Consider the following 16,653-nt stretch of genomic DNA (forward strand, 5'->3'; position numbering starts at 1 on the left):
GTAAAATCTTGTTAATCCAGTGTTTTGTAATTCGGTTAAAACTGACAATTATACGGTTATCAGATTGAAGGGTTCAAGATGAATCTAATCTATTATGATCTCTACCAAGCGACACGTTTAGAGAAGTTTGTTACAGGCATGACTCACTCCATTTTGTACATTTTTTTAACATAAAGTTAGTTATTTAAATGTAATCATATATGAACTGATATGCAATATGCAATTTGCAGCTTATGGTCAATTCTTGAAAGCCAATGGAGAACAACCTGTTACCTGGAGACGAGCATCATCGATGGATGAAGTTCTTCAAGTGGCCGATGTGGTAAGAATTTGTTATATGTGTTTCCGTTATCCTTTTGGTTTTGTTATAATATATTGTTTATTTATTTATTTATTTTATTATTATGGTAACTTAGATAAGTCTGCATCCAATATTGGACAAAACAACTTATCATCTCATCAACAAAGAAAGGCTTTCTAAGATGAAGAAGGTATAAGTTTATGTTTTCAAATGTTTAAATCCATTGAAGTGCAATAAGGGTAAACAAGAGTTGAACTTAATCGTATAGGAAGCGATCCTTATAAACTGCAGCAGAGGACCAGTGGTTGATGAAGAAGCTCTTTTGGAGCATTTGAAACACAATCCTATGTTCCGAGTTGGTCTTGATGTTTTTGAGGATGAGCCATACATGAAACCAGGCTTAGCCGACATGAAAAATGCCATTGTTGTCCCTCATATTGCTTCTGCATCAAAGGTACAGTGTTTTCAATAAAAGTTATACTGTTTTTAGCTGCTAATGAATGCCAAAGACGATTATATTATGTCTAGAGTTAACTTTTCTAAATCCTAGTTTTCGGTTTATGCAGTGGACTCGTGAGGGAATGGCCACACTTGCTGCATTAAACGTAGTGGTATGCAACTTCTTAATACGCTGCATAATTACGTATAAATCATTTTGGTGATCCTTCTAGTAATGATATTTATTTAGTTTATTAACGTTTCCTCCGATCATAATGCATGTTGTACCTACTTAATTCTCACCAAAAACTAATAGTTTTTTTACTCTGTTCAAAACCTGTTCCAATTGATAGTGCATACTCAAATGAATAATACATGTTTCTTTTTTGTCTTTATTTTGAAAATTAGGGAAAAATAAAAGGGTATCCAACTTGGTCAAACCCGAATGCAGTTGACCCGTTTTTGGATGAGAACTCGTCGCCCCCAGCAGCATGCCCGAGCATTGTCAATGCTAAAGCAATAGGTAAGTCGCTTGAAATGCTACTCTTCGTTGTCTTAAAATGATGTTCAAAAATCAAAACACAAAACGTGCGGGGACAAATAAAGAAACCGCCACACTAAGCATCATTTGAGTTGTTTTTTTACTCGGTTTGCATGGCTGATAACCTGCAACTACTAATTGTTACCGTTAAATACAGGACTGCCCGTTTCAAAGCTCTAAAGATGGTCTATTCTTCTCTTGGATAACGTTAATAACCTTCGATTGTCTACGCGTATATTGTTTATCATATTGTTTATCGTCACGTGACTACTTTGTGTGTACAATGTACAAGCGAAACTGTATTTGATTTATGGTTAAAGTGAAAACTATAAACAGGAAGATGATATCAATCTGCTGTTTTGTCTACCGAAAAAAAACATATTTCTATTTCTTGACGTGTGGAGTTTGTAGCATATTGGTATTTGATAAATCATAATAATCATGTCACAACTTATACTGAAACATGTAAATTTAGTTTAATCATAGTTATGTGGTTTAAAACTTTCAAAAACACTCATTTAGATGTGTAAATAATAATAATAATAATAATAATAAGAAACAAAATCAGATACATTTTATTCTTAACATGAAAACGGTGAGAACCACTTTGCTGTTATTATAAGGTTTATTTTTATAGATATTTGCTGTTATTTTTTGTTCGTGTTTGCTAATTTTCAATTATGAGACATTATAAGTATTTGTTGATTTATATTTTGTTGTTATTATTAGATTCTTTCTTTTGTTGCTATAAGTATTTGATGGTATTTGCTGTTATTATTTTGTTCTTAATTTTGGTTCTTTTGTTGTAATTTTTAGATTTTTTTCCTTTGTTATTATAAATCACTGTTTATGTAGATTGGTATTGTAGTTGGTCTTGTTTCTTACATTCTCATTTTTTCATAAATTGGTAGTATTTCTTACGTTAGCATGTTAAGATTAAAATATACATGCATCTTTTTCATAATAATAATAATAATTTCCCAGTATATGTTATATTCCGGAGTTCCATTTTTTATGTTCTAATATAATAAAAAAGAGTATGATGCAATTTTTAAGCAGTTGTATGACTGTACCATTAATAGGTTATAATGATATTTAGTGTTTAGAAAAAGGGAAAATTTCTAAAATAGTCCTATTTAGAGAGAGAGTCCTCAAAATAGTCATTTTTTTAAAAAAAAAATTTAGAATTTGGACTTTCCAAACGCATTGAGAAAAGATAATAATGTTGGGGTAGCATACAAAATTTTTAAAGAAAGTCAGGGAGAATATCAGATTTAGGAAAATAATAAATGAAAAGTTCAAATTATTTTGAAATCTTGAAATAAAAGTTCAGATTTTTACTGAACTTTTTTTCTCAAAAAAGCGTCTTGAGAAACTGTTTTTTTATGTTTCCTACCTTTTCCGTCCATATTTTCAAATTATAGGAAAAAAAGATTGTTCAAATCTCGTCTTGAGAGACGAGATTCTACCACCACCACCACCCACCGTTCGCCTTCTACCACCACTACTACTGCCACCATCCACCACCCACCCATTTCCTGCCACCATCCGGTGGCTCCATCACCACCGTCGCCGTCGCCACCACCGTCTCCGGCGACCTTCTCGCCATCAAATCCACCGACCTCTCAACCTCTCAAGTCTTATACATGGGTTTTGATATTAATTATTATAACACACATCCATGGAAGCTGTGGAGCTCGCCGTCAAATACCCCATGGAAGCTGTCAAATACCCCATGGAAGCTGTGGAGCTCGTCGTAGGTGTGGGAGGCCGTACGGAGGATGTTTTTGTTGGAGATGAGAGGTAGCTTTTGCTGTTGTTGTTCCATGATCAAGGGAGTTAGTTGTGGAGTTCTGGAGTTTGCGTGGCCAACTGGGTATTATCCAACTCATCTTCTTCCGGTGGCTCCACCACCACCGTCGCCGTCACCACCACCGTCTCCGGCGACCTTCTTGCTGTCAAATCCACCGACCTCTCAACCTCTCAAGTCTTATACATGGGTTTTGATATTAATTATTATAACAATAAACCCATATATAAGACTTGAGAGGTTGAGAGGTCGGTGGATTTGACGGTGAGAAGGTCGCCGGAGACGGTGGCGGTGGAGCCACCGGATGGTGGCAGGAAATGGGTGGGTGGTGGTGGTGGTGGATAGTGGCGGTGGTGGTGGTGGATAGTGGCGGTGGTGGTGGTGGTGGTAGAATCTCGTCCCTCTAGATAAGATTTGAAAATCTTTTTTTCCTATAATTTGAAAACATGGACGAAAAATATAGGAAACATAACAAAACACAGTCTCAAGACGGTTTTTTAAGAAAAAAAGTTTAGTAAAAATCTGAATTTTTACTCCAAGATTTCAAAATAATTTGGACTTTTCCTTCATTGTTTTCTCAAATCTGATCTCCTTCCTAACTTTCTTTATAAATTTGTACTGCTACCCCAACATTATTATCTTTTCCCAATGCGTCTAGAAAGTTTAAATTCTAAAAACTTTGAGGAAAAATAGCTATTTTAAGGACTCTCTCTCTAAAATGAACTATTTTGGGAATTTTCTCTTAGAAAAACCTAAGATCAAAAGATATCTTATGTTACATTATTTTAAGGAAAATTGGATTTGAATAATCCAAACTATTAACTATCGATCAATAATAATCTAAACTATTATTTCGACCAGTTGCAATCTCAACTTTCAATTTTGTTACCACTAGGAATCCCGGTAAAAAAAAATAGTTAACCTCATTAATTTTTTATGACGTGACATCTTACATGGCATTCACTTATAATTTTTCATCTTATTTGGAGGAGAAATTTACTGAATTGCCCTTATTATTAAAAATAAATAACTAACTAAAATGAGAAAAAGACCAGCCATCCACTGGCTTCTTCGGTTCTTCCCGTCTCTGCATCTCCTATCCCAGTCTCAATCTGTCTTCCTTAGAACACACCCACCACTACCGCCTGGCAACCGACCACCGAAAACGTAGCCCTCCCAACTTATTCTTCTTTTGACAACGCCTAGGAACTCCACCATTTCGGGCGTTCGTCGGTTCAATTCACCCTTTCGCCCGCCAAAATATCCAATAACCTGAAACCATCAGTCCTTCACCGGCGCCGACAACCGCGAACGCCCCAAATTCTCATATCCACGAATTTGTCAAACTTAAATCCAATTCAATTACGAGATCTCGGCAATACCTACAACCATTGGTTCCACCGTTTCCCCAATATCCTTCCCTTCCCGATCAGTGTTTTGAAACCTGGCCCGACCGGTCGGACTGGGACCAGGTCCCTATATCGGGTCAGGGTATTTTTGGGTCATTTTCTAAAAATCCGAGCGGGTTTTGCGGGTGATGGTTGGCCCAGACCCGGTGACCTAACGGGTGAACCGGTAAAACCCATTTTTTCATTAAATCCAAAATGAAATGTGCATGCCGGGATTCGAACATGGGTCATTTCCAAAATAGAATGTTTAATAATTACCCCATGAGTCAACCAACCAAGCTTCAATGATATCTTTATTAATCAAACATAAATCATATATATTTAAAAAACAATATATAAAACATAAACAAAAATTAAAGTTTGAAGTTTGTTATTATTGTGATTTTTAGTTATTATTTTTTTTTATGTATATGAATTATATATGTATATATATATATAAAATTAGATTCATTTCAGAAGTGTTTCTTATTGTGAGAAGTGATTCTAACCAATCACATAATTTCTTTTTAATGTCTTATTATTTAAATACAATGGTACACTAGTAAAATATAAATTGTTTTGTTTTGTAACTCATACTTATTAATGGTTTAGTTAATGATAAATTACTAACTAATGGTGTAAGACCCCGAATTCCGGGAATCCTACAGTTGGTAAGCATATCAAAGACTTATAAAAATTTAACCAAGAAAGACTTCGTTTTATTTAAACCGATTCAGAGTAAATAACAACGGAATAATGAGTGTCTAGATTCCCAAAAACTTAACAAAATTTTTTTAAACACAAGGCAATCCATTTCATGTAAAAAATAAAATAAAATATAAAAAAAAAAACTAGTTCAGAGTATACAATCAGCCGAAATCATAAGTGTCAAAAACAAAATCCTAAAAACCGGAAAATATGCCCAAAACTGAATTTAAATGCATTAAATAGTAATTAAAAATAACAGTTTTCATTATTAATTTCCCGACTAGCTATGCCTTCAACCGACCGAATAATCTCGAGCACGTCCATAGCGGTAAGCATCATCCCCTTAACCTGAAACTCACACTAACATACACACAAAATCAGCTTGAGCTGAGTGAGTTCAAGTTTTAATAAACGACATTTATATAAATAATTCCAAGAGTTTAGATATAATACGGGATATGAACTATTAGGCCATAATAAACGATAAGTATTCATACTTACATATCTATATAATTATATCCCTATGCATAACATCCAAGTAATAACATAAGGGTCGAGCACACGTACAACCCAAACACGTGACATTCCATCCACTGTATGCAAACACAAAGTAGGCATATGCAACATCCTTAGTCGATAACGACTAATTAACATCGCCAATCATTGACCATAAAGTAACACATGTATAAACATACGTATATATATTATTCCAAGATATACCATACTACAAGTCAACCTATGGGCCATAAGGTATCACATGTGTATACATACTTAAATATCATTACAAAATATACCATAGTACAAGTAAACTTATGCAAAATCATTTAAACGGTTTGTCAAGTAAAATCAGTTCGGTGTGTATGCTAGCCAAAAACTTGAAAAGAGTGAAATAGGACATCATGAATTCACCTGACACGAGGCACAAGGTCACCACGACCTAGAAGGCCCCTAAGTAATCCCACAACTCACACGCCTACCGGATTATACACAATAATCACTAACGATACTGAAAGGACTCATTTATCATACGAGGCGTTCTAATATGATTCGAGTTACCTAAATCCCCGACCTCACCAAGTTCAATTATAACATCCCCCGAGGCTTTATATTTACCAACACGATACTCTCGGAAATAAAGAATTCCCAAATTACTCCCGGAAGTACTAGGTGAAATTAATATGCGCATTTAAGAGTTGTTTAGGCACTTAACATCCAACACAGCCCCGTGTGGACCCAAATTGATAAATTCATAGCCTAATAGCCCACACGACACTACACGAGTTGGATGGGTCGGTAATTCGCAAGCACGATGCACAAACTACCAATAAACGCGAATTTGCGCTGTACCGATCCATTTGAGTAACCGACAACCAATTCAGCCCCAATACTTAAAAAAATCAGTTTTTCACAGCCAAAAAATCATACCGAGTCTACAGCATTCGAATTGGTTGTCAATTCCCTCAAACAACGCGTTAAACACAACAATTCACAAACTAGACAACCGAATCCTTGTTTTCAAACTATCACTAATTGACCAATCGAACGAAAACCTTAGCTCACTATATTGAATTATGTTACACTAGACATACCTAGGAAGATGACGGAGCACGAACTTCGATTATAACAGCCCCGAAAGATGCGAGAAAGGGCAGCCACCGGTTAAGCCTAAAACGAACGTATCGATCAATAACGAGTATAACATGCAGATTTTAGCATGCAAAGATATATTTTATTACATAGGAAAACCGTATAAATGACTTATGAAATTTTTACCAAAGTTTAATAAATGTCTTAGGTTTATAAATATATTTTTATTATATTTTTTCTAGCGGACACAAAAATTATAAAAATTCCTCCAACACAAAAAGGTACGTGCAACTATTTCAGTGCACAACAAAATGGTTTTATTTTTATAAAAATCATTACCGAATCAAATTAAACGATTCCAATTGGGTTTGATTCCTAACTCAAAACCAGAAGTGGAACCAACTAATTTGGACTTGTTGAAAAAGAGTTATGATGTCGGGAAGACAGACCAGAATCCGTCATCCCGCATCAGCTTTGACACTCGATCTTATAAATTCATAAAAACCATTCAAATCCCGTCCAAAAATTACATATTATACATTTCTGGAAACTAGACTCAAAGTAGAACATCATGGAAACAATAACCCATCAAAACAATAAATTTTTATCGAGTTAAAGACCAAACAATAAACAAGTACGAATATGTCAGAAACTGTTATAATCAAAACTCAACCCTAACGTGTTCAACAAAGGGTTTAATGGTGAAAGCAAAGTTCTTTGACATGTTACTAACATTTAATTGGATGGAGATGGCTTGGTAATGGCTGGAAAATAAAAAAAATTCGTCATGGGGGCTGCCCTTTAGGTGCCGATCGGACCAGCAACAAGAGGAAGAAAGATTAGGGTTTTTGATATAATAAATTTACACTCTGGCCCCCAAACTTGTAATATGATGTCTTGAGCCGAAAGTTTAATAACATGACTTACAAGAATGACAAATAGGTCCTTTAAGAATGCCAAATCGGGTCTCGGTTAAAAATATAAACTCTACAAGACATAAACCTTTTTAACGAAAATTTGCGGGAGTTAAAAATGGTAGTTACAAATTATTATTATTATTAGTATTACTACTACTACTACTACTACTACTACTACTACTACTACTACTCCTCCTCCTCCTACTACTCCTCCTACTACTCCTACTACTGCTACTACTGCTGCTGCTGCTGCTGCTGCTGCTGCTACTACATAGAAATCAACATAGGTGTACATGTGTATTTGATCAAACAAAAGGCTGAATTTATATTATAATAGTAATAATAATAATAATAATAATAATAATAATAATAATAATAATAATAATAGGAAGGCAACGGCTAGATTAATATTTTTACATAATTCATACCTTACGTTTTTAGGTGTAATAATCCGTAGCACATACACTTTATTTTGTAAAAAATAAAAAGGAATGGAAAAAAAAGAGAAAACCTTTTTATTATTATGCATTCGATCTAAAATCATTTTATTCTAAAATATGGTTAATTATTATTATTATTATTATTTTTCTATTTGATCTCAATGTAAAGTTTTTTTTTCCTCTATATTAATCAACTAATGTAGTGTTGGTGTTATGTAATGTAGATATAGCTACGTAATATAGTGTAAGCATATTTTCAAATGTTGTGTATCTGTGTGGTCATAACTAATGTAGTGTAGGTACACTTTCAAATGTGGTGTTGGCATAACTAATGTTGTGTAGACATATCTAATGTAATGTAACTTTCAAATATTGTGTAGACTTAACAAATATAGTGTAAGCACACTTTCAAATATTGTGTAGTCATAACAAATATAATGTACACGATTATTAAATTACACGCCCCTACACAACCATCAAATCCTTACACAACCAACATGCTTGAAAAAAGATTAAATGAAAAATTACTACACAACCAACATATATCTATATATTACTTTTTAACAGCCTACACAATGTTTTTTTTTCTTTTAATTAATTAATGTAGTGTAGGATTATCTTAGTAACGCAACTACGTAATGTTGTGTAGAGATACTTGCAAATGTTGTGTGGTCATAACTAATGTAGGGGGCATACATATCTAATTTAGTGTAGGAACATTTTTAAATGTTGTGTAGTCATAACTAATATAGTATAGGCAAAACTACTGTAGTGTAGACACACTTTCAAATATTGTGTAGTTATAAATAATATAGTTTATAAATATCTAATGTGGTGTAGATAAAACTAATGTAGTGCATGCACACTTTCAAATATTGTGTAGTCATAACTAAAACTAATGTCGTGTAGGAATCAGTTTACTTATACAATATAGTGTATGCAAAACAAATGAAATGTAGCATTAACTAAATATATTGTATATAACTATATGAAAAAGTATTAAATCCATAATATACATAATTTTAATTAAAAAAAATAAAATCATATTAACTATCTAACGAGCATTGATTACTCATTTAAAGTAACAGCTGAACACATTAAAGTCTAGTTTAATGAGGCCTACACCACAATGGACATATCTACCATTTTTAATTAAATATATGTCATAAATATATATTTTTAATTACGAATTTGTCATTTTCATTGTAGGCCATTGATCAAAAGCAATCAATGGTTTAGATTCATTTCTCGCACTTCTCGTTATAATATCACCTCTCGTAAGATCCATCCCCTATATATATATATACAGGGTTGGGTTATTGTACAATAATATCTTATCGTACATTACGTACGCGACCTTCCAGAGCGTTGGATTAAAAAATGCACGGTGGCAGGTTCGTAAATAACCCAAACTAGTTCATGATCAGAGTCGTCGATTACAAATCCATTCTGATCATAATTCTGAACTTATCGCTCTATCTCATCCAATTATAAACCCTAATCAGAGCTTAAAGTATGAAATCTCTAAAGTCAAAAACCAAAATAAAAATGAAACGTCGTTGAACATCAAGAATCTTCATAATTGATCAAAAAATGATGATGTAATCAATCAAATTGATGTGTAGAAGGATTTAGATTCATCAATCGATTATGAAATTGCAGAATACTGTACTCAATTGAACTCCGATTACGGTTCAAAATATCACGTTTAAACGTTCTGAACAAAACTGAAGACACTAAAACGTTCTGAAAAAAAACGAACACCTTTAAACGTTCAAGTTTAAAAGTTCAGAATAAAAAAGTTTAGAAGTTTTGTTTAAAAGTTCTTAACAAAAAAGTTTAGAAGTTATGTTTAGAAGTTCAGAACCATAACCAGAGCTCATATATGAAATTAAACGTTCTAGACAAACCTTTAAACGTTCAAAAGCTCAGTTATGAAAGTAAACTATCTGTAACATGAAATTGAACGCTAAAATCACTTCATATAATCTCGTAATCATCAAGAATCATCAATCGACCATCGATTGCATCATATGAACAAATCTGGAACGTATTTAGACTTATATCAGTTGAAATCAATTTTCAAATTTTCAGTTCAATTGAAGTGAAGATTGCAATGGAATCAGTAACGATGTTTGAATGATCGTAACTGTTAATTGGGATGGAAACGAATTGAAAGAATTTACAATGTTGCCATCGCGTGTTTTTTGAAATCAAGAGGGTAAGGGTGTCGCGTACGACTATGTAATGTACAATAAGAGATTATTGTATTGGATCTTTTATCTGTATATATATATATATATATATATATGTATATATATAGTTTTTTATGACGTCATCCGGGTCAAACGCCGGTCCGCCCTCCCGGGTCGGTCCGACTTTTGACCCGGTAAGGCTTCCAAGTCGACGTCCGGGCCGGGTATGAAAACATTGTTTCCGATGTCGATAAACTCCTAACCGATCTCGCACAAAGCTCCTTCATTGTTTCCTTATTCGCCAAACCAAAGCTCGTCAATTTGTTGCCAGAATCGGTTACCCGCGCCGGATTCGATAGTTGTGTCTAATTAGCTAGCAACGATTTAGGAAGTTATCTAAAAACCTTAAAATTGATATGACCAGTTCATTCAATTTTGGCAAAATTGAATTCAAAGACTTGTTATTTGGTTGGGTCTAGACGAAAAAGACGATTGTGACTTGAGGTCATGATTTTTGGGCGGGCTCTGTGGTGAGGAGATAGAGGGTTTAATTGGGGTCACCGAAAGTGGTGGTGGTGGTTAGCAGCAGGAGATGGTCGGTAGTAATGGTGGTGGTTGTTTTAGTTGCGCGAGGAGATGAAGTGAGGGGAGGATAATGGTTGGCCTCCTTTTCTTTAAATATCATTTTAAACCTAATTTTATTTTTTAACGTTTTTATTAACAAGCGTATTATAGTAACTTTCTCTAAAAATAATAACCGGAAGAAAATAATAACCTGAAAAATTCTAATTTAGTGCCATGTCATACGCCACGTCAAAAAAAAAATTTAACGAAGTTAACTCTTTTTTACAGGGATTGTCAATGGTAACAAAATTAAAAGTTAGGATTGTCACTGGTCAAAGTGATAGTTGGGATTAGTATTGCCATATGGTTAATAGTTTGGATTATTGATGGTTGGGTAAAAGTTAGCTAGTTTTATATATTAATTAGTTATATTTAGTTAAATAATCGAATGAACATTGGTACTTCAAGCATTGTTTACGTGTTTTCAAGATACTGGAAGCTATGGAGCTTAACGAGGATATTTACGGGCTTGGAACGAAGATCTAGAAGTGAGAGATTGGACGTACACGCATCACGAGGCATTCAAGAAAAGAAAAAATGAAAATTTGAAGTTTTACATCTTCGCGATATGCGAAGATGCAACAAAGGGCAACTTCACGATACGCAAGTTGCAGGATGTCGGCCGCGACTATTTTGTCCTTCGCTATACGCGAAGAAGCATGCTGGGACATCTTCGCGATACGCGAAGATGCTTAAGTTGGCCAAAAATTTAGGTTTCCCTATTTAAACCCCTTAACCTCCCCATTCGGCTAATAACGACTTCCAGAAGCAAAAGAGGCTGCTTAGGACGATCTTCCACCATTCCAAGGCTTCCGGTTCATCTCGGGTTTGCATGTTCATCAAGATAAGTGATATAATCAATATGCCGATGCTTGGCTAGGTTTCTTGTTCATTCTAGGCTAGTTTTTTGTGTACTTTAACTTCTGACCATATTCGTATGCTTAATGTTTATGAGCTTGATTGAGTTATTGCCTTAGTCTTGCTTAATTTTTGACTGATTATTTAAACAATTTGTGTTTGGGATTATTAATTAATGCATTATTTGTTTGGTTGGTTTCATCAACATTTAGTGTTTAAGTTCTTGTGTCATTGATTAGTTATCATCAAATATTATCTCTTAATTGGTTTTAACAAACATAAGTTGGTGATTAGGTAAACCGAGTTTCATTGTGTCATCAATTCGGTTAGGGTATCGTTTGACATCACAATCCAACTACTTGGTTTAGTAATAACTGCGTAATCAATATAATCGAATCTGGGATTAAGTTGAATGTCACATTAACCGAACCTAGAATGAATGCTTTTATTAATATTATTTACAAATCGTTTTTAAGTAATAATTAGTTTTAAATCTTTTTCTAAAAACCGCTTGACATCGTCTGTCCGCCTTAGTTAATTAATTAATTTAGTTATATTAAATTAGCACTTTCCTTGAGTCCTTGTGGAGACGACCTTACCTACCTGTACTAGTTATATGTATTTAAGTCCTTAATTAATTGTTTTTGAGTAGACCACGACAGCCTACGTCAATTATTCAAATCCAATTTTTCTTATTTTAATAATATAAAATTTAACAAAAACATGTATAACTATTTTTTATATTACTAGCTTTTTCCATAAGAAATACTCCTAAATACTCATCCTTTTTAAATAATCTCTTATTTGTCACATGTATCTATTTATAATCTTGGGAAAACTTAAAATACACCAGAAGACAAAAATGAGAAGTGTGAGAGGGATTTGCGACCACTAAAAAAACCTCTAAAATAGTTTTAGAAAAAACTAGGTTAAACACGGGTTGGGTAAACTATATTAACAAAAGATAAAAACAATGTGAAATACTTGTAAAATTTGGTATTAGATGAATGAATATGAATATGTATTGCAACGTTGAATACAATAAAATTTTCATAAAATAAAAAAAACAAAGAAAATTATATGGTAATTTTTCATTAATCTCTAAATATTTCTTCATATCCAAAATTTGTAGTTACCCTCTTCATTGAATATTAGAATATTGACTCCATATCTAATTTTAATCTAAAAAGTGCGACATAAATCTCTAAAAACTTTCTTTGTATGTATAATGCTTAAAGTTTATTTAATTAATTTTTCTTACTAATAACACACGATTGTTACTAAAAACATAAATCATTTAGTATTAATATTAATTTGATATAGAGATTTATATTTTTAAAAAGAATAGTGTTTAAAAATAAGATTAATACAACTCATACAAATACTTAAATAAACAATACACAAAGTTTAAATAAATATATTATATTATAAAGCAATATAATTAGTATTTGTGTTTAACATTCAAATATATATATATATATATATATATAAGCAAAACACAGATATTAAGAGTTTAAAACAATGCTAGTTCATAAAAACTGAATAAGTATTTTAAAACATAAAAAACATTATCTTATATATAAAAAGCAGCTTCATTTTTTCAAAGCAACAAAACATCCCAAACAATATGAAACCATTATAGGTTTGGGATAGCAGCAACCGTTAGATATTTTGATCATATTTATATGTATTTTTCCTTAAAGGTATTTATCTAGATTTGATGCATATGAGCATGTAACACCGCATGACCAACAATGAAAATTACTGTTGTTAACATTTGTTTTTTTATGTGAAATAAACCAATTTTAATAAAAAAATAGGATAGTAAGATTATATAAAAATTAGTTTCTAAACTTTTGAGCATGTTATTATTATTATTACTATTATTTTTGGAATATAATAGAAGTTATAATTATAGTCGGAAAGTGAAAGATTTTAAAAATCACGAATGGTTTTCAAAATTAAAGTTTTAAGTGTAGATTATAGTTTAAATTAAAAATTAGATTAAGTATAAAATTTAAAACATTTACTTTTTAATCTGAAATTATTAAGGCTATTATTCTGTATAAGTCATTAAATTGTAAGAAACAATAGAGTGCCATATTAAAATTTTAAAATAAATATTGTAAAAGAATATCATTAAGAAATATTTCTTTTTGTTAAAATTAAATATTATGAGGAAAAACATGTTAGAATTTTGGTGCTTTGATGTGATAAATGGATAAGTTAAAGAAGGTTTTAAATGATTTATTTTAATAAAATAATTAAGAATTAAAGATGAAAAGATAGGGGTGACACTTGGCAAAATATTAGACCAATTAATGGATATGTAGTCGAACCATCATTTTTGTTTATTATAATAGTAGATAATGAAAAAAATCATAACTCAAAATATAAATAAAAAACGAAAAAACTTATAAAGCCAAATGCTTCCCCTGTCATTCCCATTAAAAAAAACGCCGAAATAACACAATATCGAGAAAAAAGACACAATGCCGAAAATGAACAAACAAGACAATGATAAATAATAAAAGACACAATATATCGCAAATTATAACACAATGTCAAAAAAATATAAAACAATGCTGAGTAATATAACACAATATCAAGAAAAAAAGACACAATCAGTGACGAAATTAAACAAAAAACACAATGATAAATAAAAAATCATAATGACTTTTTTTTCCTCAACATTGTGTCCTTTTTTTTTCTTTTTTTGTTGTGAAAGAGGAAGACGGTGGAAACATTTTTCGTTTTTTTTATTAAATTTTAAGTTATGAATTTTTTTATATTAATTTTTCATTATTTTTTTTAGGGTATTTTTTTTTTTGATTCAAATTCTTCTTATTTTTGTCCCTGTTTTATAGAATAATCTGACCTTATAATCTTATATTCATTTTTATTTCTAAATATATAAGTCAGAGATGTGAAAAGTTTGATTAAGAATTACAAATATTTTAAAACCCGAAGAACCAATTTTAAAGGTTAAAATATTTCTTTAAAGTAGCGTGTGCCTCTAAATCTACTCTTAAAATCATCTCAATTTATTGAATCGAATGAGAATAAACATCCGTGCCACTAGGTTAAGAGCCATTGACAGTTAAATCACATGATAGTGTGAAAAAATTGTATTTTAAGGAGGTTTAAACAGGATGAGTGTCTTGGTTCAGGTATCACTAAAGAGTTTTCTCCTTTATAATGGCCAATGAGTTTCTTTCATATTGTAGAATGAAGATAATTTAAAAACAAATTATCTTGTAACTGTTAAAAAAAAGAGATTTAAAAACAAACTAAAAGTGTTATCTGGTTCATAATGTTTTACGAATTTGGTTGTTTAATACAAATTACAAATTTTGTTATTGCTATTTGTCAAAACATAACACATTTAATTCTTGTAACTGATCAATTATATATTAAATATGACAATAATAGCATAATTTCTTTTGAATTTTTGAATTGTAAGAACTTGTCTAACTAATATTAAATGTAATTACCTTTTAGTTTAATAATTGCTTAGCTGTTTGAAGTTCTACTATAAAAGACAATGCTAAAGGGTGTTGCTAAACGTAATCCATCAACTTCTTTTTTACTAAATGTACCCCCTCCCCATAACTTATATATTAATATGATGCAACTCTTTTAATTTTTCTTCTCCGTTATTCTATCTTTGATTATCATTAGTATTTTTCAAAAACGTTTTTATTCAATTTTTTTAAAAGTTCTGACTACTATTTTTTTCTTTTTATATCTATTATTAAATATTTTTTAATCAACCAAATACGCTATTTATTCATTTAAAAAAATGTCTTTCCTAGTGTTTTAATTTATTTGAAGAGTGTTTTTTAAAGTTGATTTTTAGAGATAATTACATTTAAAAAAATCGTATTGTTTTTTAATAAATAAAAAGGATTAAATAGCATATGCCTTAATTAACAAGTTTGGTTATTTTTTTTAGGTGACATAAACTTTATGCATCCGAATCTAAAAAGTAATCATTTTTAAGAAGACTTAATATCATTAATTTTTTTTAAATAAATTTTATAAAAAATGAAACTACTAGCTAGAGAAATAAAATTTTAAAATGATTCTAAAATTTTTTAAAGAAAGCATTTTAAGTTATTTGTAAATTAAAAACATTTGTTATTTAGTTTAGTAAAAATTTTATTTTTTTTAAATGAAGTGTTTTTAAACATTTTTTTTGTTTCGGAAAAAGAAAAAAATATAAAAAAACTTCAAAAGGAGGAATATGACAAATTTTGGTTTTGTTTTATAGGGGCGGGGTATATGACAAGTAGAAAATGATATACGTTTAGCCTAACCCAATATAAAAATGTAACCCAATGTAAAAATGAATGAGATATCAATTATTGAATTTGAAGTTTACTCATTGCGATTATTTACTCATCATTCATACCAGAAGTTTACTCGTTGTAATTATTGGGATTACTTTACCTATTTATCTTTAATATTTTCAAATAAATAAATACACATACACTATGACATAGTAGTAGTGTAGGACATCTTTCAATAAAACAAGGGTCCTGTTAGGGACACCCCCATACCTCTTTAATACGTTGCGTATGGGGTTATACGTGGCGTATAGTGTACGATCTGACATCCTAGCCTGTACTCCAGTTATAGGGTTGTCGTATCGTACCATATACGCCGTGTATAGGTCTATACGTGACGTATTGGGTTTTGTATATTATTGGAGCCCGGCTCACTCCCCTCCCTCTCCATCCTTTCTCTGTTTTTTTTTATGTTTTTACCTCACCCTCACCCTCTTCATTCAACCAACACCAACAACCATATATTTCCGGAGTCGGACGAGGAGATGCCGGACGAA

At 31.5% G+C, this 16,653-nt stretch overlaps 1 protein-coding gene across 1 annotated transcript; it reads left to right on the forward strand.

The window, feature by feature from the left end:
- Positions 1-63: 63 nt before the first annotated feature.
- LOC143582227 (glycerate dehydrogenase HPR, peroxisomal-like) lies at positions 64-1,589 on the forward strand (the record flags this gene model as incomplete). The annotated part of the gene is made up of 7 exons (XM_077064841.1): positions 64-136; positions 231-322; positions 417-491; positions 570-755; positions 868-912; positions 1,148-1,262; positions 1,438-1,589. Coding segments are annotated over 7 exons (609 nt in total), but the record flags the coding sequence as incomplete, so codon positions are not given.
- Positions 1,590-16,653: the final 15,064 nt, after the last annotated feature.

The sequence above is a fragment of the Bidens hawaiensis genome, unplaced genomic scaffold (assembly GCF_021521415.1).
Source record: "Bidens hawaiensis isolate Kalapana, Puna unplaced genomic scaffold, B.hawaiensis_p1.1 tig00031503_1, whole genome shotgun sequence".
NCBI lineage: Eukaryota > Viridiplantae > Streptophyta > Magnoliopsida > Asterales > Asteraceae > Bidens > Bidens hawaiensis.